Source organism: Myotis daubentonii, chromosome 18 (genome assembly GCF_963259705.1).
Source record: "Myotis daubentonii chromosome 18, mMyoDau2.1, whole genome shotgun sequence".
Taxonomy (NCBI): Eukaryota; Metazoa; Chordata; class Mammalia; order Chiroptera; family Vespertilionidae; genus Myotis; species Myotis daubentonii.
Genome location: NC_081857.1, coordinates 29795541 through 29820490, shown reverse-complemented (window position 1 = coordinate 29820490; position 24950 = coordinate 29795541). Strand labels below are relative to the sequence as shown.

The following is a 24950-nucleotide window of genomic DNA, read 5'->3' as shown; positions in this document are numbered from 1 at the left end:
GGGGAAGTGGTAAAAACAGAGGGAGACCTGAAGGCGGTACAGCCACTTCAAAGCCTCAGGGAGAAACAGACCAGGTGAAAGAACCCAGTAGGGCCTTCCAGTTAACGGCTCACCATATGTTAGTCTTTCTTTTCCCTCAATAAGAAAGCCTCAATCTGTCCCCTGTCACTAGTAAGAAAGAGAGTAAGAAAGCCCCAGGCCATTCACAGGGCCTGAAAAAGCACTATCGATAATGCCTGCCCGGGCCCTGTTTAACAAGGTTGAGGAATGCTAGCTTATTCACATTGCCCAAGCCAAAGGGGAACGGATAGAATGGAGGGCAAAGATTTGGGGAGGAAGACACTCACGACTCTGCCAGCTCAGCTCGTTCCTCTGTGCGTTCCAAGTCTCCCTCAATAATCACCAACTTACGAGCCACCTACAGGAGGAGACCAAGGCACAGCTCAGCAAAGCAGGGGAGGAGCTAGTTCCCTCCCCTGGGTCTTTTGAGAACCCCAATGTCACCGACAGAGGGACAACGAACGGTGCCTCACCTCTTCATACTTTCTATCTGCCTCTTCCGCAATGTGCTTAGCTTCTTTGAGCTGGATTTCCTGGAGTTCCATCTTCTCTTCATCTTTTAAAGCTCGGTTTTCAATAACCTTCATGCCTCTGTTAGAAACAATAAGGACAAATGTGGCATTGACACTCTCAGGAATCTGTCATCAGCTACACCCCAAGGGATCCAGAATTGCAGGCATAGAAGATCATTCCTCTCTGCTTGCCACTCAAAGAGAATTCCCATGGCCCCCCGCCCCACCTTAGTTCATTTTGTTTTGAACCTTTATAAAAACAATACACACTTACTAAGAAATTAAGTATTTAAGTGTATAGTCTACGGGCATAAAGTGAAAAGTCTCTCCCCTTCTAATCCTGCTCATCAGAGGTAGTCACTTACTTCATAATCCTTCCAGAAATGTATTCCACAGATAAAAACGCAGAAAGTCTCACCCCTACTTCCCCATACCTGAGGGAATCATATACTACACTGTTCTGCACTTGTCTTCCTCACTTTCTATAATTTGGACACTGTACTGTAGTAGTACAGACACAGCTGGCTGCCTCACTCGTTTTCACAGCCACACTGTGTTACTGGACTCCCAGTAGGGCATTTTTAGTTCTGAAAGCCTCAGTTTGATCCCATGCAAGTCATCACATAGTTCACATATGGCAAGGAGCGAAATGGCAGTTTTCATCAAAGATGAGTTGTGATTTGGTTTAAGGACTACAGTTCTCAACTCATGAAAATTATCAGAGGAATTTTAAAAACATCAATGCCTAGGCCACTCTCACAATGGATTCTAATTGAACTGGGGTAGGACCCCGGCATTCTGAGATTTTAAAACTCCCTGATGATCCCCACCCCTCACTCCCATGATCCTAACAGTACAGCCAGGGTCGAGAGAGTTTTTTTTAAGACACAGATTGCTGGGCTCTACTTCCAGAGTTTCTGATTCATAGATCAGGGGTAGGTACGGTACCAGCTGAGAACTTGAATTTCTGCCAGTTTCCCAGATGCTGCTGGTCTGGAGTCTCATTGAGAACCACTGCTTTGGAGGAACCAATCAAGTAAGTTTATGATCCAGTAAGTGGAAGTCATCCTGGTGACCCCATTTAAGGATCAATTTATAAAGAAACCAATTACAAAATAGTTACAGGTACAGGGTTCAGGTAACCCTGTCTTCAAGTGGGGAAACTATGCAGAAGAGGAATGAGGATCCTGTAAGACAGCAAACTATTTTTAAAAACAAGTCTATAAGGAAATCTTGACCAGAGCCATTATGAATTTCTTTGGAAATGCACGCTTCAAGAGGCCCCTCTACACACCTCTCGCTCTCATCGGCAGCTTTCTCAGCTTCCTCCAGCTTTTGCAGGGCAGTGGCCAGGCGCTCCTGAGCACGGTCCAGCTCCTCTTCCACCAGCTGGATCCTACGGTTCAAGGAGGCCACCTCAGCCTCAGCCTGCGTTTCAGTAAAATAATGGAAAAAGGAAGCAGAGGCATGGTGAAAAGGAATAGAACTGTGACAGAAAGACTGGGGCTGACGACCGTGAAAGAAGCGAAGAGTCAAGCAGGGTAGAACCTGTCTTAGCTCAGATCAAGCAAACATATTACATATTTCCTGCCTTCTTCTGTCAACAAACTACTATATGTTCCACAGGAAGAGTGTTTTAAAACTCAGTTCCTTGCGCAGCCCAGTGTCACCACCACCCCCTTTCTGGATTCCGTTCAAACTCCTGACTGTCAGCAAACACAGCCGGTGAAGGGTTCCTTCTGTCTGAGCTCTGGCTTAGAGGTATTCTTACTCTTTTAAGTGTCTCACACAGGAAATCTTGAATTATTTATTAAGATTTTTTTTCAATCCTCATTGGAGAATGTTTTTACTGATTTCTTTCTTTCTTTCTTTCTTTCTTTTTGGAGAAACATTGATATGAGAGATAAACATTGATCAGTTGCGTCCTACACACACCCTGACTGAGGGATTGAACCCACAACCCTTTGGTGTACAGGATGACACTCTAGTCAACTGAGCCACCTGGCCAGGGGAGATTACCAATTTATTTGCTACTTAACTCAGGTTGTTCATCCTCTGATTACCCTACACTGACACAGCAGAAGGATGACTGAGAGAACTGTGTTGCCAGAAGAACCTTCCCAATCAGAAAGTGAAAGCATGGTCCACTGGGAGACCTACTCCCCACCTTTTTAAAGTTGACAAGAAGCTTCTGGCTAAAATTATCTGCTTTGATGACATTAGAAAAAGAACTGGGGGCAGAAGAGAATGAGTTCTCTATGCCCATCCCCACTCCTCCACATTTCTGAATCGTGACTCTGTCTATTCCCCTTAGCCCCATGGCCTCACCCTTCAAGTACAACTTAGGACAGTAATAGCGAACCTATGAAATGCGTGTCAGAGGTGACACGCGAACTCATTTTTTTGGTTGATTTTTCTTTGTTAAATGGCATTTAAATATATAAAATAAATATCAAAAATATAAATCTTTGTTTTACTATGGTTGCAAATATCAAAAAATTTCTATATGTGACACAGCACCAGAGTTAAGTTAGGGTTTTTCAAAATGCTGACACGCCGAGCTCAAAAGGTTCGCCATCACTGACTTAGGACAAACCTCTCCCTAACCTCGCCCCGTAATCAAGCACAAGCTAGAGCAGGGGTGGGCAAACTTTTTGACTCGAGGGCCACAATGGGTTCTTAAACTGGACCGAAGGGCCGGAACAAAAGCATGGATGGAGTGTTTGTGTGAACTAATATAAATTCAAAGTAAACATCATTACATAAAAGCGTACGGCCTTTTTTTTCAATAGTTTTATTCATTTCAAACAGGCCGGATCCAGCCCGCGGCCCGTAGTTTGCCCACGGCTGAGCTAGAGTCTAAGACACCCCAGGCCTCTTCCTTGGTAATGGAATGAGAAATAAGGAGAAGAGGCAGCTGCATATGGATGAATTTTACTGGTAGAAAAGCCTCCTTCCTAAGACTGCTTTTCCCTTCCCCACACCTTTACTGGTAGCAAGTATGCTGACTGCCACAACCATAGAAGAATTCAATCTGCCCTGCATGCTACCCCGTTCAGATGCTTATCCAAGTGCTTGGTAAACATGATCTCCCTGCTACAGCCCAGATTGCACCTGAATTCTATTACCCTGATTTCCTCCTGACAGACAGGGGTGGGGGCAGCTATAGAAATAATCTGCGCCACTAGCCTTTAGTGCAACGGTCCTCAACCTGTGGGTCACGACCCCTTTGGCGGTCGAACGATCCCTGTCTTTCACAGGGGTGGCCTAAGACCATCCTGCATATCAGATATTTACATTATGATTCATCACAGTAGCAACATTACAGTCATGAAGTAGCAACGAAAATAATTTTATGGTTGGGTCACAACATGAGGAACTGTATTTAAAGGGCCAGAAGGTTGAGAACCACTGCTTTATGGGGAGGGATATAGCCCAAGAGATTTCTGTTAAGCATCAGGTTAGCCTGCCCCATGTGGCTCAGATGATTGAACATCCTCCCAAGCACCAGGAGGTTGTGGTTTGATTCCCAGCCAGGGCACATGCCCTGGTTGCAGGCTAGATCCCCAGTAGGGGGCGTGTAGAAGGCAGACCATCAATGTTTCTCTGATACTGATGTTTCTCTCTCTCCCCAGTCCTCTCTCTGAAATCAATAAAAAAACATTTGTTTTTTAAATTGGATTATTTGAGCCCTGGCCAGGTAGTTCAGCTGGTTGCAGGATCATCCTGATACACCAAGGTTTCGGGTTTGATTCCCAGTCAGGGCACATACAAGAAACAACCAATGAATGCATAAATAAATGGAACAACAACTCGATGTCTCTCTCTCTCATCAGTAAATAAAATTTTAAAATCAGGTTACTTGACACAAAAATTTCCCAATACAAGCATAGGAAATTCAAGGGACCAGACTGGGTGGGATGGGGGATGTGTATAAATAACTACCACCTTAGAGGAAAAGAAAACGGAGAAGTCTACAGAAGCTGAATTTACAAGAAACCATTTGTGCCTCTAACTACACCATTCAAAACACCACAAAGCCAAGTATTCTCTGGTTTTGTCCCTTCTAGGAAAACAGATGTCTCCTAGAACATCACACATTTCACCCCACAAATTCAAAAAGTCAAGATTACAAGAACAATTCAGGCTATCAGGCAAGAGCTATGAAACACTGCCAGTATAATTTATCACACACACACATATGCCTAGAACTAAAAAAAACCACAGAACCAGATTTGGAGGAAGCTCTTTAATCTCAGTCCCCTTCGAGCTCACCAGTAGTCACCCAAAAGGAGTAGAAGATAACAGACTATGGGGGTGGGGTGCAAAGTTTCCATGACAACAAGCTGGCTAGGGCAGTTTCTACCACACATCAGGATTTACAACCTAATTTTTCGCGAGGCTGAAAAGGGAGGAAACACATCTTGGTGCCTCACCAGAACATGTGCACATTAAACAAGCCTGTAGCAAAAGCAGAACCCAAGATGGGAGTCCCAGCAAAAGCGTTCAGACACACCCCCTCCCATGGGGGTGGGGGTGGGGGTGGGCGGGGCAGTGGCTATTCTCCTGTGTGTTTTTTTCCTCTTCCCTCCCCCAGAGGGTCAGTTCTCTTTAAAATGAAGCAAAAGCTTTGCTGAATCAAGATCTCTTACAATGTTTAAAGGGAGAAGGAAGCACACCTGATTTCCCTTCAAATCAGAACCTATGCAAAATGCCTATCAGTCCTGCCAAAAGATTGAATGGTACCAACTTCTGCAAACCAGGGAAACATTGTTTTAGGCTATTCTAATCATCCTAGGGGTAACATGCCCAGATGTGGTTTTGATCTTTCAGCCTACCCACCTCTGCCCAGCTTGGAGGATATACCCTGAGACCCTTCCTTCAGGTAATCATAGAATTCCCCACTACCCAGGGAGCAATGATCCCAAGGAAAAAGGAAGAGAAAACAACAGCAATTCGGACACATGAGAATATGACTGACAATATCTTCAACTGTGAATTAGGTTTGGTTAGAATGCTACCATCCTCCATGCTAGAGGTGCCCCAAGCACACCACACCCCTCAAGGCAAGAAAATGACAGGGCACTGGTGCTGGGAGGTAGATCAGGGCTAAAGACAGAAGTGTGATTAGTCTAATTCTGGCATCCTGCCACTCTGGGGTTTCTCTTGTTAGACAAAAGCTACAGATGAAATTCAAAGGAAATGAATGAGTAATGGAAGTTAGCCTGGAGTCCTTAGAGTAAAGGGCTGCTCTAGTTCACTGTGTTCACAAATGTATCTACCCTGGGAGATACTGTGTCCTTGGGGACTTTAATTTCACCAAGGGGAAGGCAAGTTGGAAGGGAGTCCAGCTATCAGCCCCAGAGCAAACAAAGGTGGAGTCTAAGGCAGGCACTCAGAGCAAAGTGCTATTTGCCTCTCCCCTATGAGTGTGTGCCCTAGTATGAAGGGAAAGTGAGGTAATCAGCAGGAAAGCAAATCTGAACCAAAGAAAGGTGATAGAGCCTATTGCTAGCCCTGCAGACCCATATAGGAGAGCCACACAATGGTCAGACATTCTAACCCCTCCAGAGACTGGGAATTTGGGAATAAAATCAGAATCGAAACTTCTGTTCAAAGCCCACTGCCTCCCTCACAATATTCCTAAATTTTTTTAGACCACAAAAAGAAGAGACAAATACCAGGGAAGTTAGGAGGTAAAATGAACTATATGGGAGGGTAACCAATAGATGTTTCTCTCTTTCCCTTCCTCTCTCCAAAATCAATGAAAAACATATCCTCAGGTGAGGATTAAAAAATAAACTAAAAATAAATTAAAGTGGTTAAAAAGGTAAGTTTTCTGTTATGTATGTCTTTACCACCACCACCATCACAGCAAAAACACAGGTAAGGAAAAAGACTACATTTAAGTATTATGTTGCCATCTATTTAAGTTCAGCAGGAAGTGAAAAGGAGACTCAAAATCGAAAGTGGATTTGACAAGGTGCTACATTATAAAAGGTCAACCTCCAAGGCCAAAGCAGGAAGGGAAGATGGGCCCCCCAACACCTCGTCTCAGCTCTGGAGCCAGCCAGCTTCTCCGCCAGGGCTGGATGCCCACACAAAGCAACAAGAAAAACCATTAAGTGACAATCTCACTAACAGCATGCGATAGCATCAGGGAGTCCTGAGCTTCCTGTGCCAGAGGGAGGTGCCTGCAAAACCCGCATTCCACAATGGCCTAGGTCCTAAGAGGATAGGAAGTAGCCCAAGCACCTCCTCCACGCCCTTCCCTCAGGAGGGGTTCAAAGTTCACTAGAGCAGAAATCAAAAGGTTAGGCTCCCTCAAGCTGCAAAGGAGAAGACATTAGTTTCATCAATATTTAACTATCACCCTACTTCCCCATCTGAGGACTTCCTCCCGAGACGTCCGCTCAGTGAGCAGATGTGGCAGGCTCTGAGCGCGAGGGCAGCTGAAGCAACATCTGCAGCTGCTCACTCTGCTGCCTATGGCCCCAAAGTCACCAAGGGTGGAAAAAAGGGAACCAGGTTTTCCTACAAGGAAAATTACCAAACCCTGGGAGGCGTGGGGTGGGGGAGTGACATCAATCCCCCCTGGACTGTTCCTAGGATGCCTATACTTAAATGTTGAGCCCAAGACTGCAGCTCAAGATGTGGCTCGTTCCTTCAGCCACCCTCTCTCTCTTCCCCTTTAAGGGGATCTGGTCTCCAGCACAAAGGAGATGAGAAACTGTTGTTAGACATAAAGAGTAGCCCAGCCAGTTCATCTCACTTGAATTGACAATTAGAAGTTACTGGCATAATGAACAGAGGAAAAACCCACTGAGAAAAAGGTGACTAGACAAGCTCCCAGCATGTCTATGCCGTTATATCAATAAATGAGTATTCTAACAATCTTTACGTATTAACCTGGAGGGCAGCAGCCCTACCCTCTACCCCCAAAGCATTCCCAATCCCCAGAGCAGCCAAAAAGAAGAAGAAAAAAATTACCAACGGAAAATAGAACAGGGAATACCAATAAAACCCTAAGAGTTCTTTAATTGGGTTTTCAAATTTCAGCAAGTTATTTCCTCTCCAGCCTCACCATCCTCCAAAGCCTCAACTCAGGGGATCAGCTCCACCCACTAGACTACACCGTACCCTAGACCTGGGAAAGCTTATGGCTCATTGAAACTACACCACCACTTCTAAACAAAAAGCGGTTTCAAGAATCACCATTCATCCCACCCACGTGTTATGTTCCCATTTCCGTTGAACCAATATTTATTGAACTTAAAAAAAGGGCACTGGTGGATAATTGGGAAAGTAACAGAGGAATATTCCTAGAGCCACCTAGGAATGCATTACTCTCTCTCCACCGATCACAGCGCTTGGTAAATCAGAGACCTTGACAGAAGTTGGCACGCTTCCCCACTCCCTGCCACATACTCTCGATTACCACCTAAGCTTGGCACAAGTCCCGGCTCGGCTTGCACTAATCAATGACACTCCAGCAATAGACGCCCGAATGGGGCATCAGTTCCTGCCTTCCCGGTGCCCATGGGTAGGGCCAGACGTGTTCCTTCGGCTCCTACATTTGTACTAAAACGCAGGGAGCGGAGTACCACCTCCTCCCCTCTCGCTTCATGTCGATGAAGAGAGGGGATTTAGCAGTTGCAAGGGCTCCTCCGAAGGGGAAAGGGCCCCGGGCCAGAGGATGGGAGGCGGTGCTGTGGCCTCCACCTCCTCCAGGGAGGGCACCCCGCTTCCTCTAGGCCGACTGCTGCCTCATTTCCTGAGCGGGAGGAGGGAGCGGAAAAGCTGCCAGCCGGCCAGGCCGGGGGCTTTCCGGGTGTCCCCCCCCCCCAAGCCCCACCCTTTCACCGTAGGTTAGGCCCTGCCCATCCCCGACCGGAGAAGCACCCCTCGGGCCGGAAACCTCAAACCAGAGCAAAGTGACGCCCCCTTCACGGGGAGTGGGGGAGGGAGGGAGAGGCCGCCGAGCCCCTCCCCGTGGCCGCGCCCGGCTCCGCGGGGCTGAATGAATGAGCTGCAGGACGAGGAAAGCCACTCCCCGGGCCCCGCGAGGCTCCATTCCTTTGGAGGTCAAGCCTGCTGGCTCGGGCACCCGGTCCCCCCGCGCCCACTGGAGGTCCGGCTAAAGCCCAGCCCCACCCACCCAACCTCCGGCCTCTAACTCCATCTCCCTCCCAGCCCACCAGCCCCCCGAGAGCCCTGCTCCACCGCCAAGAAAGGGCCCCCGTTCCGGGTCCCAGCTGTCCCATCGCCCGCCCCTCCCTCCCGCGCCGCGCCCTCCCGTACCTGCTCCCGAGCCCGCCTCTCCCCCTCCACCTCCCGCTGGAGGCGCTCGGCCCGCTCCTCGGCGTCGTCGGCCTGCTGCTGCAGGACCTGGATCTTGCGCTTCACCGCCTCGATGGTGGTGATCCCGGCCATGGTGCCCACCCAGCGCCTGCTCGCGTTCGCCTTCCTGCCTCCGCTCCGCGCTGCAACCGCTTCTCAGCCTACTTCCGCCTGCTCCGCCCTGAAATACCGGAACTCGCCCACCCGCCCGGATGTGACGCCACAGCCGCCGCGCCCTCCCAGCGCCAGGCGGGCGGGAAGGCGGGCCGCGGAGGGAGCCGGGCGCCGGGCGCCGGGAGCGAGGGGCGGGGCCTCCCAGTCGCCCTGGGCGACCGCTCCGGTCTTTCCCTGGGGCCAGTAAAGAGGGGCGGGGGGGGGGGGGAGAGAGAAGGGAGGTTACCATGGTAACCGGAGGCGCGTCGGGTCTTAGCCTCTCGGACCGTCGGGAAGCCCCCAGTGCTGACCCACCACCACCTCCCCACCCGCTAGGGCTCCCTGCATCTCTAGAAGAAAATATCCTACAATCCGCTGCTTCCAGCCATCCCACACCGACCCTGCAACCATGTGCTAAGAAAAGCTGGGACTCCAGGGGCCTCATCTGCCCAAGAGCCGCACCTCCTTTCCAACCCCACTGTGGTGGGTTCTCGTCCATCTCCTGAAAGGCAACGAAGGAAAGTCGGGGTGTGGAAGAGATGGGCAGGGTGGCAAATGTCTCGTTCTGTTTGCATCAGTTACGAGCTTCGTCTTTAGAATACTAGTCTTTCCCCTGTTATGTAGAGAGTCAATATGCACCCGCGGTTTACCAACCTGCCGGCCCCTCTGACCTTAAATGATTCGGGACCTGGTAGTCAATCATTGCTTACAATTCCTTTTGTAGGCGAGGAAGGTCTCATGCCCCTATTTTATCAGGAAGGCATCCTCTATTAAGGATCGTAGCTGAGATAGGCCAGGAAGCCAGGAAAGTGAAATAGGGAAACAGTCATGGTTCAACAGCAATTTACAACCAGCTAGAAAATATAGATCCCAAGCAATTTGCAGTCGTCTGGTAAATCCTAATTTCCCTAAACCAAAGACACTTAAGAGTAAATGGTTTTGTTACACTAACCGGTTTGGCTCAGTGGATGGAGGTCGGCCTGTGGACTCAAGGATCCCAGGTTTGATTCCGGTCAAGGGCATGTACCTTGGTTTCGGGCACATCCCCAGTTAGGGGTGTGCAGGAGGCGGCTGATCGATGTTTCTCTCTCATCAATGTTTCTAACTCTCTATCCCTCTCCCTTCCTCTCTGTAAAAAAAACACACAATAATATATATATATATATATATATATATATATATATATATATATATATATATATTTTTTTTTTTTTTTTTTTTTTAAAGAGTAAATGGTTTGGCCCAGCCAGTGCGGCCCAGTGGTTGAACATCAACCTACAAACTAGAAGGTCACCGTTCGATTCCCAATCAGGGCACATGCTCAGGTTGTGGGTTTAATCCCCAATGTGGGGTGTGCAAGAGGCAGCCAATCAATGTTACTCTCTGATCATTGATGTTTCTATCTCTCTTTCCCTCTCCCTTCCTCTCTGACATCAATAAAAATATGTCAAAAAAAAAAAAAGAAATACTGAGCAATGAGACCATTCAGAGGAAAGGACTCCCACAGACAATAAGTAATTTGCTTGGTAGAGTAACTGTACACTTTGATTCCGCCGACCCCCAGGAATTGAGAAGGAAGAGCAGAGATCAGAGCCTCAGTAAACTCTACCCTGATGGCCTAAGAATTTTTCCAACTCTCCTGGGAGAAGTCTGAGGAGAGGGTCTAAGGAAGCGGAAATGAGACTTTGTCATCTGGGTGCTGGTCAGCAGGGGGCACTATTGAACCTCCCTTTGCCCTAGTGAAAAAGCAGACCTCATCTTCGACAAACCAACGGGCTGTTGAAACACCATGCATTCCAGAGGCTGGTAGATTTGAACAGATAATCCTCTCTTGATCCAGGGAAACAGGTGGATTGACTCTGATAGCCTTTAAAAGCAGGATGGATGGGCAGAACGGAGTCCAGTGCTATTGTTTTCATGGCGACCAACAATACAACAATAGATCAACAGGTCTGTCCCTGTCCCTCCTCTTCCCAGCCCTCCCACCTCCTGTACTTAAAATAGAGTGTAATGACTCTATGTCCTAACCATTGCATTCCTCTTTCCCCTTGTTATACAGTAATTGGTTTCTAATTTCATCTCTTATTGAAAGGACCTTAGCCATGATTACCCAACAAAACAATGTGAATGTTCTTACTACCACTGAAGTATACATATTTAAATGGTTAAAATGGCCAATTAAAAAATTTTTTTTATTTATTGACTTTAGAGAGAGAGAGGAAGGGAGAGAGAAACATCAATATGTTGTTCCACTTATTTATGCATTCACTGGTTGCTTCTTGTATGTGCCCTAACACGGGATTGAACCCAAAACCTTGGTGTATCAGGACGACATGCTAACTAACTGAGCTACCCAGCCAGGGCTAAAATGGCTAATTTTATGTTATGTATATTTTTCCACAAGTAAAAAAAAAAAAAGATCTTAGATGAACTCAGGAAGGGGAAAAAAAAGAAGTTTGGACTCACTGTGCAATACCCTTGGGTCTTTCTTTGTTGAAGCAGTCCTAGCAAATCCTACACTTTCTGGCAAGGTTTCTCAGATAGTCAGAACTCCCTGTGTAAACATGCAGTTTTTGACTCCTCTCTTTCTTCCCCTTATCTCTATCAAAGTAATATACTTTGCTTACTTGCTTATTAATCTCAAGGCACAAACTAATTTGTGAACTTCCTTTGTACTGGGCAGAGCACTGTCCCGCAGAAATGCATATATTATGTTGCTGATGACTGACCCTTGCTATGTGTACTTTAAACCTTGTTGCCTCCTCCTTATTCAGGGATTTTCCTCATTCTTTTTTTTTTTTTTTAATTACTTTATTTTACAGAGAGGAGGGGAGGGAGAGAGAAATATCAGTTTGTTGTCCCACTTATTTATGCATTCATTGGTTGATTCTTGTATGTGCCCTGACCGGGGATTGAATCTGCAACCTTGGTGTATATGGACGACGTTCTAACCAGCTGAGCTACCCAGCCAGGCCATCCCAATTCTTATAAACACCTCAGTTTCCTTCTTTGAGGCAGGAGTTAAATTTTTCTGTAAAGCTGAAATAGTAAATATTTCTGGTTTTGTAGGCCATCGGGTGTGGTAACTACACTCTTGTAGGGTGAGTGATGTGTAAGTGAAGGGCATGGCAGTGCTCCAATAAAACCCTGTACAGAAACCAGGCTGGGGCTAGCTTTGTGCAGTGGCAGTAGCCAATGAGGTTTATCTGAGGCACAATTTTGCTGCTGAAAAACAATCAACAATAACAACAAAAAACACAGGCTGGGGCAGGATTGACCCCACAGGTGGTAGTTTGCTGGCCCCAGCTTTGAGAAAAACAAAACACCTTCCTTGCTGCATCTTCACCAGCCCTAACAGATTTTTGCCTCCTGCCCTCAGCCTTTCTCTCCTATTTCATGTTCTACATATCTCACATCGCTGAGGGTACTTACTGACTTGATGGGAAAGCTAACAAAAGTGAGGGACGTTGCCCTAACCGGTTTGGCTCAGTGGATAGAGCGTCGGCCTGCAGACTCAAGGGTCCCAGGTTCGATTCTGGTCAGGGGCATGTACCTTGGTTGCAGGCACATACCCAGTAGGGAGTGTGTGGGAGGCAGCTGATCGATGTCTCTAACTCTCTATCCCTCTCCCTTCCTCTCTGTAAAAATATCAATAAAATATATTTTTTAAAAAAGTGAGGAACGTTGAATGAATTTGTTTTTTTAACCTATGGTTTATATATTTAAATGTTTTTGGTGAATTCCTATATAAATATGAGAAGTTTTTTTCATATATATATATATGAAATTAATATACTGAGTATGCTTAGGTGAGGGATGACGTGTGTGTGTGTGTGTGTGTGTGTGTGTGTGTGTGTGTAAAACAGGACAGAATTTATCCCCAGGAAGTTCCCGTATCTTTCCAATGATACTTATATATTATCTAGAGCAGTGGTTCTCAACCTTCCTAATGCCGCGACCCTTTAATACAGTTCCTCATGTTGTGGTGACCCCCAATTTCATTGTTACAAATTGAACATAATTAAAGCATAGTGATTAATCACAAAAACAATATGTAATTATGTATGTGTTTTCCGATGGTCTTAGGCGACCCCTGTGAAAGGGTCGTTCGACCCCCAAAGGGGTTGCGACCCACAGGTTGAGAACCGCTGCTCTAGGTCACATTGACCTCCCAAGATCTCAGGTTAGACTTGTTTGTTCTCTTCGTTGCTCCTGAAAACACCTGCTCAAGCCCACATACTATTTCAGCCTAAAGATTTCCCAGGGATTTGTTACCAACATCTTACAAAATGTTATCAACCTGCTATTGTGCCAGTTTGCAAAAGCTACCCCCATGCCTGTTCATTAGAACAGAGAGATCTGTCCATTTACACCTGGCACCTCGGGTAGGCAACGGCAGCGGGCCACCAAGCATTTGCCCAAAGCCCTAGGGGTAACCTGTGTTTGTTGCAATTTTATGAGAAGGGTGAGTTCATAGTTTGCAGTGGTGTAAACTTTTGGGAACTATGAATACGTATACTGTACATGATCCTCTTAGTGTCTCTGACCTCTGACAGGATATATTTAACAACACTCACCACTTCCCCAGGCCATTGAAAGTGGTGAAGAGCCACAGAGGAGATCAGAAACCTAACAGCAATGAGGCAAAATGTGAGGATTGGAAAACATTTGTGAATGGCCTACTCTGTCTTTCTAGCTATTTTCCAAAGCCAAATGTAATTAAAAAAAAACATGCTCCACGCTAGCCAGTCTGGCTCAGTGGATAGAGCGTCGGCCCGAAGACTGAAGGGTCCCGGGTTCAGTTCCGGTCAAGGGCACATGCCTCGGTTGCAGGCTCATTCCCTGGCCCTGGTCAGAGTGCTGCATGCGAATGTTTCTCTCTCTGTCTCTCCCCCTCCCTTCTACTCTCTCTAAAAATCCATGGGGAACATATCCTTGGGTGAGGATTCACAAAAATAAAAAAACACATGCTCCTATTTTCCTGTTAATTCAGAGCTGAGAATTGACTATTTCCATCAATACCAGGACATTCTTTTATTGCTAAGATACGTACGGTACTTTTCTATGTAATCTCGCATTTATCTTTGTGGTAAACTTCAAGTTTGAAGTGAAGGAAAGTAGGTGATAGTGGGATAAAATAAAGGGGAAAAGAGAATTTATTTCCTTTCCAAATGGGAAAATTCAGCTCTAGAGAAGCTGAGTAATTTAGTCAAGGTCACAGAGTGAGGTCTGGCGGTGATACTTTTACCCTCTAAGCTTACCCCACATCTAAGAGCCCATCTTATTTCTATTATAGTCTATCGTTCTACGGTCCTCTCTGCTGCCCCATGACCAATGCTTCCTGTAGCATCTCTGAAGCGTAAGGGCAGATGTCCACATTGGCCAAGATAAGTAAACCTAGATGAGGCCAGGGTCAATGTGACCTTCTTTGTCCCATTATGAAAACTGAGCTGCCTCTGCTGGGCAGTTAGGAGATGAGAGTTTCCCTATTAATACACATATCTACATGCCAAGCCTTGGGCACAAAAGCGAAGAATGCGGCCTGGGGGAGGAGGTGGGATAAGTGATAGCAGTCTGGACTTAGCGTCCCTTCCCTTTGTCCAGGTCCTGGAAAAGATCACGGAATTCCTGGGTTGGGGTGAGACCAAAATAAGAGACTTCTATGTGCCTTTAAGAAAGAAAGTATCTGCCATTACAAGGATATGCCAGCATGTGGTTATATGCTGTAATGTATGTGGGTATCTATGTCTACGTTCTGTGAATCCACACGTATGTATGACCAAGTGTGTTTGGAATGTAGTCATATTAACATGAAGATCTTATATGTGTGGGTGAACTGCCCGCCCCCCCACCCCCCACCTCTCTAATACTCACGTCCGCTGCCTTCTTCTCGGCCAGCTCCAGCTTCTCCTGCGCATCCTTCAAAGCTTCGGAATACTTGTCCAGCTCATCTTCTGTCCCCTTCAGCTTCTTCTGCATTGCCGCCAGCTCATCTTCTAACTACAGGAGCCGCGAGAGTCACACACAAGACATGCATACACAACAGTGCCCGGCTCAGACCCTGGGAACTTGAGCTTTGATAGACCCCTGAGCTGTCACCAGAATTACACACTTTCTCTCCAGTTACTTCCAGCCAGCTGCCCCGGGAGTTTTGCTGGCCTTGGCCTGTCACCCTGTGATCTCTGATCCTAAGATGATCCAGTCCTGTGAGTTTTCATCTAAGACTCTGGGATGGTAAATATGTTAGGGGGATAGGTACCTGTAACTCCATCTAAGGGAAAAGCGTTGCTGTAGGCCAAGCTCCCCCCTCTTCCTCTAGAAATCAGGACTCTTCCAAAATATGATCTGCTCTCGCTTAAATCCAGGAGACACACTCTAGCTCCGAGGGGGCCACTAACTTTCCCAAGGTCACACGGGCAGCCCGAGCTGGATACCTTCGTTGTCCTCTGCCTATCCAGGTACCAGTGGTCACTGCCTTTTCCATGAAAGCTCTCTTCCATTGCACAATCTCGCTCACCCGTAGGTGAGAGACACCGGTCCCAGTGCCTACCTGTTTACTTCTTTCTTCTGCCTGCTTCTGCTCAGCCTCAGCTTGTTCTGCCCGATCTAGAGCATTCTCCTTGTCCAGCTTCAGCATCTGCATCTTTTTCTTGATGGCCTCCATCATGAGCAGTGGCCGTTGGTGAGCTCACCTGCGAACACTAGAGAACTGGAGACTAGGGCAAGAAAGGAGGTGCTGCTGGCTGAGTGACTGGGAGCCCCCCAGACTTGAGCCTTTATCTCTGCTCATGGCTCCACCTCTTGTTCCTAATATAGTCCGTCCAGATCCCTCCAGCCCATCATTGTTCTCCGGGGGGAACACAGGGTGAGACACTTTCATGGACTGACATCACCAGCACAGAAAAAATGGGGGAACAGCTGAGGCTGATTTTAGACAATGGAAAGTGGGGGAGGGGGAGGCTCTTCCTGACCCTGAAACTTTCCACTCACTCTGGGCAGCTCTATGGGTGTGTGTTTTTTTTAAAGAGGGGAGGGGGGTGGGGCGGGGGAGAGGTGAACATGGAAATAGAGAAAGGTACTTTGGTAATTCTAGACTGGTAGTTTTCACTCAAAGGGTCCTACTTGCTCTTCTGTTTCCCCTTCCTCTCACCTGGACTGTGTTGGGTGCTGATCAGACGCCACCGTTGAATTTCACCTTTTGATTTCTGGTATTCGGGAAGCTTGAGCAACAGTGAAAAGGGGAGGTCACTCGTGATCCTGAAAATTCCCCCAAATCCCCTGATCAAATTACGGCGTTATTTTGAGAGTCTCTAATTGGCAGGGAGGTCTGTTCCTCCCCGTTAAGAGCCACAGGGATGGGGTAAGAGGGTAGGGTGGAGATCTGGAAGGCCATCCCAGAGCTTCAAGTGGGGTGGGGGAGAGAATCAGGGCATGGGCAGAATAGTCTAGATGGGACCATGCCCTCTGTTTGCCCATAGTGACCTTTAAATAGAACTTTGATACCCGCACACACCGAGGTCTGTGTTGCTCTCTCCGCTTCTCACCCTCTGCTCCCTTCATATCCACCACCCCCACCTCCCACGCACTCATCATCCTAGTCATCATTGCCAGCGTTATTCTGCCCAGCTTCGTTCCCGGCCATGTTCATTCTTCCACTTGGAGCCTTGTCATGGACAGGTGGCGATTGATCCCAGGACAGTGGCACCATACAATCGGAGAAAATGCCAAGAGCGAGGGGCACACTGTTCAAGGTGACCAGAGCTATCAGGGAAGAATATAAATGGCTCTAATCAGTCATTATGCCAAGGATAGATGGGTCGTGTTAATACTAAGCCCCAGCAATGGGGGAACTGAGACAGAGGGCAAAACTGGAGTCCACTCTTGAGAGCTTCCAGTCACTAGAGGTTAGATGGGCAGACAGACCATCAGCTAACTCTTGAAGGAGAGCAGAGAAATTAAGGACTCCTACTGTGGAACTCAGAAACAAGACAGTCCCGGGGTCAGGAGGCAGTGGATAAGAAAGGGGGCGGCAGGGGGTGGGCGCAGGCTGGGAGAGGTCAATGGGAGGAAAAGGAGACATGTGTAATACTTTCAACAATAAAGAATTTTTAAAAAGGGGTTGCCTATTGGATAAAGAGGAGAAAAATACAAGGGACAGGAGAAGATCACTTTGGGCACAAGGAAAAGATACAGGAAGATTAGATACTCAAATAAATACCAGCCCTCCAGCTTAAGATTGCAATCCATGTGGGCTGTTCTTCCAGGTGGATCCTGGAGAGAAGAGGTTCCGTAAAAATCACAGGAGCCCCAGACCCCAAGAGGTAGGAAAGGGTGTGATGCCAGATTGCCCACTGCTGTAAGAATATGTTTGACATTTAGTTGGTTCCTAATTAAACAACCCAATATCAAACATATCACACAGAAGCAGGCAGGAGAGCTTTGGGGGTCACCTGCCTCTTCCCCACTGCAAAGGAGGGCCAGAGCAGATCCGCCAGGCACCAAGGATGGCTAGCTGGAGGGCCCTCTCCTGGGGGAAGGGCACCGACTCCTGCCCTTGGCCTCCCAAGACAGCCAGTTCTTACTCATCTGCCCTTCGTGCCACCCCTGTCTCAGCTCCTCTCTTGCCAGTGCCTGGCCTTTGCTGGATCACGTCGGGCTAAAACAGGAAGCTATCTGGCAGGGCTCCACCTCCGGGCCCCCGTCCTTCCCCAAAGCTCCCACCCAGAGCTGCTCCCCCTGATGTCACGGCCCCAGCGCCCCGGGGATCAGTGGTGTCAGCAGCTCCTTGCCAGCCTTGCCACCTGCTCTCCTCGGCTCCCTCCCAGCTGCCCCCGAGGCTTTTCCAGAGTGGGGTGGGGGGCTTGTGCATTCTGCTTTTCTCTTCCAACAGAACTCCTAACCTTTCCAAGTCACCTCCACAAGATAGCTGAGGGCCTTTCCGTGGAAACCATCCTGGAACCTTTCTGCTCTTAAGTACTACAAATGAATCGCTGTGAAAGGGAGACACTTCTAGAATGCTTGGCTGCTTCTTCCCACCATCTTGTCCCTTCTCACCTTCTCCCAATGTCCTCCAGGTCCTTCTTAAAGTCACCCTTGGATGTCCAGAAGAGAAAGTGACATGTCGTATTAGCAGGCTCCAGCCTGGGCTCCAGAGATGCATGGTCCCCCTGCCCGGCTCATTGAAACTAAGACGTGAGGAGGTCAAGGGTGAGGGAGGAAACCCTCTACCAGGAAGCAGCCTGCAGTCCTTAGGGCTCTTTTCTCCCGAGGCTTATCACCACCCTGGACCAGCTCCTCTAAAGGTCTTCCCTCGCAGGAATGCAGCCTGATTACTTTCTGGGAGGTTTTTCTTCTGAAGGGAATCAAATCTGTTGAATGTCATGTGGCAGGCAGATGCTTCTCTCTACTATGGCAGCAAGGAGCCCAAGTTATAGCTACGCTAGAGGTGGGGGTAGTGGGGGGCTTGGGTGGAGTCTGGGGGTGGGAGGAGGATGCCCTGCTTTAGCCCCTAGGCCTGTTCCATGTGTCCTTGTTCCCATTAGTCTGGACACTGCCCCCCGCCCCCTGGCCCCCACATATACCAACTCCACAGTGCCCTTGATCTAGATAGATAGCTTGTCCCAAGCCCCAGTCAATTCCTGTTGTGTGGCTCTTGCCTTCCAGGGGAAGACTAACCAATGGGTGTCTGAGCCCCAAGGTAGGAACCATGGCGTTGTCTTATGGCCTGTTCCTTTATGACTCTCAGTGAAGGGTTGTGTGTAACTTTTACCTTCTTGACCTTCCCTTTTACCCTTACTCCTCCAGTCCTAGTTCCCTTCTCTGAGAAAGCTGACTACCCGCAGAGCCTGGGAGAGAGGCTGGGGAAAGGACTAGGGGGAACTGAAAGGACTTCCATGTTTGGGGCACGAGGGTAACAGATGCAGAGGTAGGAATAGTGATGTAGGGAGGAACAGCTCCCTGAAAAGGAGACTCTGGACAGCATAACGAGGCAGAAACAGCAGACGGCCTCTGATGAAAGCTTCCTGTTTCTCCTGGAAGGACCTTCTATGCAGCCATTTCATTACCAGGGAAGCTGGGGAAGGCACCAGCCACAGAGGAAAAGGGGCCTGGATGGGTGAACTACTCAGCTGATGTGATGAGAACAGACAGAGTAGGCAGAGAGGACCAGAAGCGATGGGCTTTGTAGGAGGCCAGCCTGCCAATACTGGAGCCGGCCCGGCACTGACAAGCCCTGGGGAAAGAGGCCAAGGTCAGGGATCAAGGCGGAGTGGGCTGGGTCTTCTGTGGGTCCAAATGAACAGAGGAAAGAGATATGAAAGGGATTGGTGAGGAAGTGTGGTGGGAGGCGGGTGGGGGCCGGGGAGCCGTTAATGGAGCCCAAATAAAAGGAAAACCAGCCCTGGCCAGGTAGCTCAGTTGATTAGCCCAGTCCACCGAGGTTGCGGTTTTGTGTGTGTGTTTTGTTAATCCTCACCGAGGACATTTTTCCATTGGCTTTTTAGAGAGAGTGGAAGAGAGAGAGAGAGGAAAAGACAGAGAGAAACATTGATGTGAGAGAAACACATCGATTGGTTGCCTCGTGTATGCACCCCTACCAGGGCCTGGGCTGGGGAGGAGCCTGCAACCAAGGTACACGTCCTTGACCGGCATTCAACTGGGGGGCCCTCTGGCCGAGGCTCTATCTACTGAGCCAAACCCACTAGGGCTGAGAGTTTGACATACCTGCCCTACATCCATTGCCTTATTTAATCCTCTTAATAACCCTAGGAGGAGATGGGTGTTATTGTCCCGTTTTCAGAAGAGGATATTGAGGCTCAGGGAATTAACGTATACATGATGACAGCAACTAGAAGCCAGACCTTGAACCCACACTAAACTCCAAAGCCTGTGCTCATCCCTGTGCCTTGCTGCGTTGTGCTCCTCGTCAGTAGGGTATGTAGGGAGAGAACGGAGGAGAAGCTCTGAAAGTTGGGAAATAAGAGGGTCCCTTGCCTCCAAATGGGCAACCTACTCAGGCCCGCGGGTATGGACAGGACCTCTGAGCCGGTCCAAATGGGAAGAGGCAGAAGGTGCTGGAGCCAGGCTCAAGTGGAGGCGGCAGGAAGGGAGTGGGCTCTGCTCCTGCATCTCCCTGGGACCCAGAGCTACAGGGGGAAGGGGACTCTGGTCCCCTCTCCCAGGCGCCCTCAACACCACCACTTCGCCCCAAGCAGCTTAGTTTCCATCTGTTTTATGTCATGGCCATCAGGTAAGGCATTATTTGCAGAAAGTACTCAGCATGGAAACCATTTGAAGTCTCCTGCTCAAGGTCAGCTCTCAGGCCCTTGCAAGCTTGCCTGGCCCTGGATTTCGGAGAATGGAGGCCTTTCTCCCAATTCTCCCCAACACAGGGAGCTCCTTATGGAGTCAAGTGCACATCTGCATCCTGGTGTGATTACCTTGCCTCCAAAGGGACAACAGACACAGGCCTGTGGGTGTAGAGAGGACCCCTGAGCCGGCTCCAAATGGGGTGAGGCAGAAGGTGCTGGAGCCCAGGCTCAAGTGGCAGGAAGGGGGTGGGCTTTGCTCCGTGCCCAGCTCTGTGCCCGGTGCTCACAGTCCAGATCCTCTCCAATCCAACCAGAGGTGTTTCTTTCCTCCCTCCCTCCCTCTCTCCTTCCCCTCCTCCCTTTCTCCCTCCCTCCCTCCTTCCTTCCGGATTTACTGAGCACCTGTCTGTGCGAGGGGCTGGGGTACAAAGGCAAAGCTAGCATCCCCAAGACCTCACCGCCCTGTGAGAGCATCATCAAGAAAAGGGCTGTGACCGTGGTGGGTGCAGGATGCAGGGGGAGCCCCTGGGGACTCAGGGGAGGTTCTCCAGTGGAGTTAAAGCCGCTGGGACCTGAAGGCTGAGGAAGGGCTTTCCAGGTGGAGGAAACTGCATGCGGGAAGACAGGGAGGCAGGAAAGAGCCCACCTGGTCTGGGAACTGTGGGAGGGCGATGGAGTCCGGGTCCAGGAAATCTGTTTGAGGTTGGGGTCCCAGAACCCACTCCCTGGGCCCTCTGCCTTCTTGACCTCCTTTCCGGCCCAGCTGCACAAATGGGTGCCTTTGACATTGGAGAGGGAGTGAGGAAGGAGGGGCCAGCTGGTGTGTGTTTTGGGATTGCTTCTCAAAAATCTCCTCCTCCTCTTCTTCCTCTTCCTCCTCCTCCTCCTCCTCCTCCTCCTCCTCCTCCTCCTCCTCCTCCTCCTCCTCCTCCTCTTCCCCCTCCTCTGACACCATGGCAACCGGGAGGCAGCTGGGGGTGCCACCTGTGAGCTGGGCTGAGTTGAGGGGGAGGTGGGCTGGGGGTAGGGACCTCTGCTCCCCCTGAGCCTCAGTCTTGGCATCTAGAATATGGGCACGGCAACCCAGTTGTGGGCTCCTGTCAATCCAGGTGCTCCAGGAAGCCCAGGCCTAGGCCCAGGCAGGACTCCTTAGGGCAGTGGTTCCCAACCTTCCTAATGCCTCGACCCTTTAATACAGTTCCTCATGTTGTGGTGACCCCCAATTTCATTGTTACAAATTGAACATAATTAAAGCATAGTGATTCATCACAAAAACAATATGTAATTATATATATGTTTTCCGATGGTCTACCCCTGTGAAAGGGTCATTCGACCCCCAAAGGGGTCGTGACCCACAGGTAGAGAACCGCTGCCTTAGGGGAAGGCCCGGGAGGGAGGTAAGGGCAGGGGTGGGGAGTGCCCTGCATCATCCTGCAGCGGGAGCTGGGCAAGGCTGCGGAGAGTCCCTGAGCCACGTGGCCTGCCCTCCCACCAAGCAGCCTGCCTGGTGTGCCCACTGCACTGTCACTGTGGAGGAGCGCCAGGGAGCAGGAGACAGGGCCCAGGCACAGACACAGGGATGATCTCCCTGTGAGCCTTGCAGTGAGAAGTCTGGGGTGGGGGCTGGGGGGTCTCCCTGCCACGGAGCACAGGGCTCAGCTGTTCCCAGAACCTGGTCAAAGCCCCAAAAGGAGCCCTAGCCGGTTTGGCTCGGTGGATAGAGCGTTGTCCCAGGTTTGATTCCGGTCAAGGGCACATGCCCAGGTTGCAAGCTCGATCCCCAGTGGGGGGCTTGCCGGAGGCAGCCAATCAATGGTTCTCTCTCATCATTGATGTTTCTTTCTCTGCCTCTTCCTTCCTCTCTGAAATCAATACAAAATAAAATAAAATAAAACCGCAAAAGGAGGGGTCTATTTCCTGAGGCTGCGGCTCAGATGACTACAGACTGGCCTAAACCAACAGGAACAAGTGCTGTCCCCATCTGGGTGCCAGAATCTGAAATCAGGGCGTCCAGGGCTGTGCTCCCTCGGAGGGCTCCAGGGCAGGGTCCTTCCTGCCTGGTCAGCTTCTGGGGGCTCCTGGGGCTCCTTGGCTCCTGGCCCCATCCCTTCAATCGCCGCTCGTCTTCATGTGGCCTCTCCTCCATCTTCAGGTGCCCCCTTGTCCTTCCTAACATAACCCCACACTGTGTTCACTTCCGGCAGATCACGTGGCCCCGCCCCTGCTCACGTGCCCATTGCACAGGTGAAGCTACTGCGGCACAGAGAGGGCGAGTGGCTTCTTCCTTGGAGGGTGCACAGCAGTAAAAGGACGGAGCTGGAAATGGACCCTGGGCCGCCCAGAGCCTCTGTCTCCTTGACCTGTGACCTCTGGGTAAGCGGCCATTTGCTCTGATGGGCTTCACCCTTCCCCTCACCCCCCCACCCACCCCCAGCAGACAGGGGGCCGGTCTCTCCCGGCACCAGTGCCTCCGGGGCGGCTGCTCTCTGTCCCAAGGTCCCTCCCAGCCGGTAACCTTGGCGGAGTCCCGCTGCACTGGGGCGAGGGCCCTGCGTGGGGAACACCCCCCTCCCCTCGTCTTCTGTGGCTGAGATTACAAAGTGCCATGATTTCCCCGTCTGGCTTCCGCCGCCTGCCTCTCCTGGCAGATTCTGTTTTACCTCGAAATGAAATTGATTCGGGGTCTGCAAACCAGCAGACTTCCTGCATTCGCTCTGAGACGTGGCTCTGCCTGGGGCCTCCTGATCCAAGTGCCCGATGCCCCCCCACCTCCGTGGCAGCATCGCTCACCCCCTGGGCCCCCATTCAGCACAGGCACCCTCAGCGCTCCCCTGCAGCCCTAGGGACCTGCTGAGCCCAGGCCCGGCCGGTCACCAGTTCCCCAGGTCCTGCCTGCAGTCCCGGGTCCTCAAACCAGTCTGGGAGGGGCTTGAGAGTTGACCCCTTAGGCAGAGGGGTGCAGACACCAGGTGGGCACTGTGCCCCCACACCCGGCCTCCCCTCTCCAGGAGGAAATGCCGAGAACACCCAGTCTGTGCTGACGTCCTGCACCTAGAGGGCTCAGCCTGCGCAGTGCGGCCACCAGAGGGGACCCGTCTGCAGGGTGGTGGGCAGAACAGGCCTCCCAGGGCAGCTGGGTGCCCACCTGGCCCCAAAGCCAGCCTTCAGCCTCCCCCTTGGCCCCTGCTGAAGGGGAACCAGGTGTGGTTTCCGCCCAGCTTCCTGCCTTGGGAGGCGGCAGAGGCTGTCACCCTCTGCTGGCCAGTTCCTGTTACTGCAGAAAGTAAGAGTCACTCTGCCACCCAGCCTGTGCCCACTGGGAGCCAGCCCAGCACATCATTCCCATCCACAGGCCAGAACCAGGCCTCGGCGCTTCCCTCGGCTGGCATGGAGGGGAGCTGGATTGGGAGTCAGGACGGTCTCTGCAGCTGATGTGTGTGGTCCCCATTTTCACGAGCCCAGGAGCCTCCAGGGCCCTCTGTGCATCTGTAACTGTCGCTGTAGTACCAGAGGTCCCTTCAGGGCACAAGCTGGGACATGGCAGCCAGGACTTGTACGCCGCCTGTAGGATTGGAGCCCTCTGCTCTTTCCTCCGCAGGCTGCAGGGACTTCCCGCCCGGTGTTCCTGGACCTAGATGGCACCTGGTGCGTGATACCGACTTTTGGGAAAAGGGAGGGAAAAGGTGTGTTTTGCAGTGAAGACATAGCCATATGGAGTCGAGGGCAGAAAAAGATCAATGTGAAGGATGACTGACCCATTGGATGCAGACGGGAAAGTGAGAGAGAAGGAAAAAGTGTGTACGGTGATTACATCAGAGAGTGATGGTGTGTTCTGGCCACTGTTACTGCCTGCAAAATGGGGGTCTCGCCATAGATATAAGGAACAAGCTAATAGTTCTCAAAGGGGAAGGGGTGGGAGATGGGAATGTTTTTGGCGGGGTCTCTCCGGTTTGGGATGTCATTCGAATGTAAAGTGGATTTTTACATACATTTGAATGTAAAGTAAGGTTCTTTGTGGCCTATAGATGCCTATGATTAATCAGTACTTCTCAGTATTTTTCAAATTTTAAATGTTTGTAGACTTAATGCTGTTTCTGGTCCCCTATAAATTCCACAAGTACTTATTTCCTTATGTCTGAAGGCATTTGAGATGGGAATCCTATCATTTGCAGAGGTGGGAATTGAGACCCAGAGGAAAGAGACTTACCCCAAGATCTCACAATAACTGGCTCACTCAAAACCTACAACCCAATGGACACAAGACACTGTAGGGGAGGCCGGGGGAAGGTCAAGGGGGGAAAAAAAAGGAGACATATGAAGGGGGGAAAAAAGGGAGACATATGAACTAATACTTTAAGCAATAAAACAAAATTAAAAAACAAACAAACAAACACCTAAAACCCAGACCTCTTGATTCTCAAGCACCACAGTGGCTGTGGATTAATAGCTACATTCAGAGTTACTTGTCCAAGTGTACAGAAAAATATTAGTGGAGCCTGACCAGTTTTGCTCAGTGGTTAGAACTTCAGCCCAAGCACCCAAGGGTCTCGGGTTCAATTCCAGTCAAGGGCAGGTA

At 49.9% G+C, this 24950-nt stretch overlaps 1 protein-coding gene across 17 annotated transcripts in view; it reads right to left on the bottom strand.

The window, feature by feature from the left end:
- TPM3 (tropomyosin 3) overlaps positions 1 to 15793 on the bottom strand; it is a 31495-nt gene extending 15702 nt beyond the window's left edge. For 4 of the 17 annotated variants that reach the window (XR_009449898.1, XR_009449899.1, XM_059674787.1 and 1 more), the window contains exons 1-5: positions 15616 to 15787; positions 14940 to 15065; positions 1867 to 2000; positions 534 to 651; positions 348 to 418 (exon numbers count right to left, since the gene is read on the bottom strand). Coding sequence is in view for 15 of the 17 variants with exons in the window: in XM_059674787.1 (XP_059530770.1) it covers positions 348 to 418; positions 534 to 651; positions 1867 to 2000; positions 14940 to 15065; positions 15616 to 15732 (566 nt within the window). In the remaining 2 variants the exon portion in view is untranslated. Of the gene's footprint in view, positions 1 to 347; positions 419 to 533; positions 652 to 1866; positions 2001 to 8873; positions 9108 to 14939; positions 15066 to 15615 lie in introns of those variants that run through there. The other 13 variants (XM_059674781.1, XM_059674783.1, XM_059674784.1 and 10 more) reach the window with 9 other exon arrangements.
- Positions 15794 to 24950: the final 9157 nt, after the last annotated feature.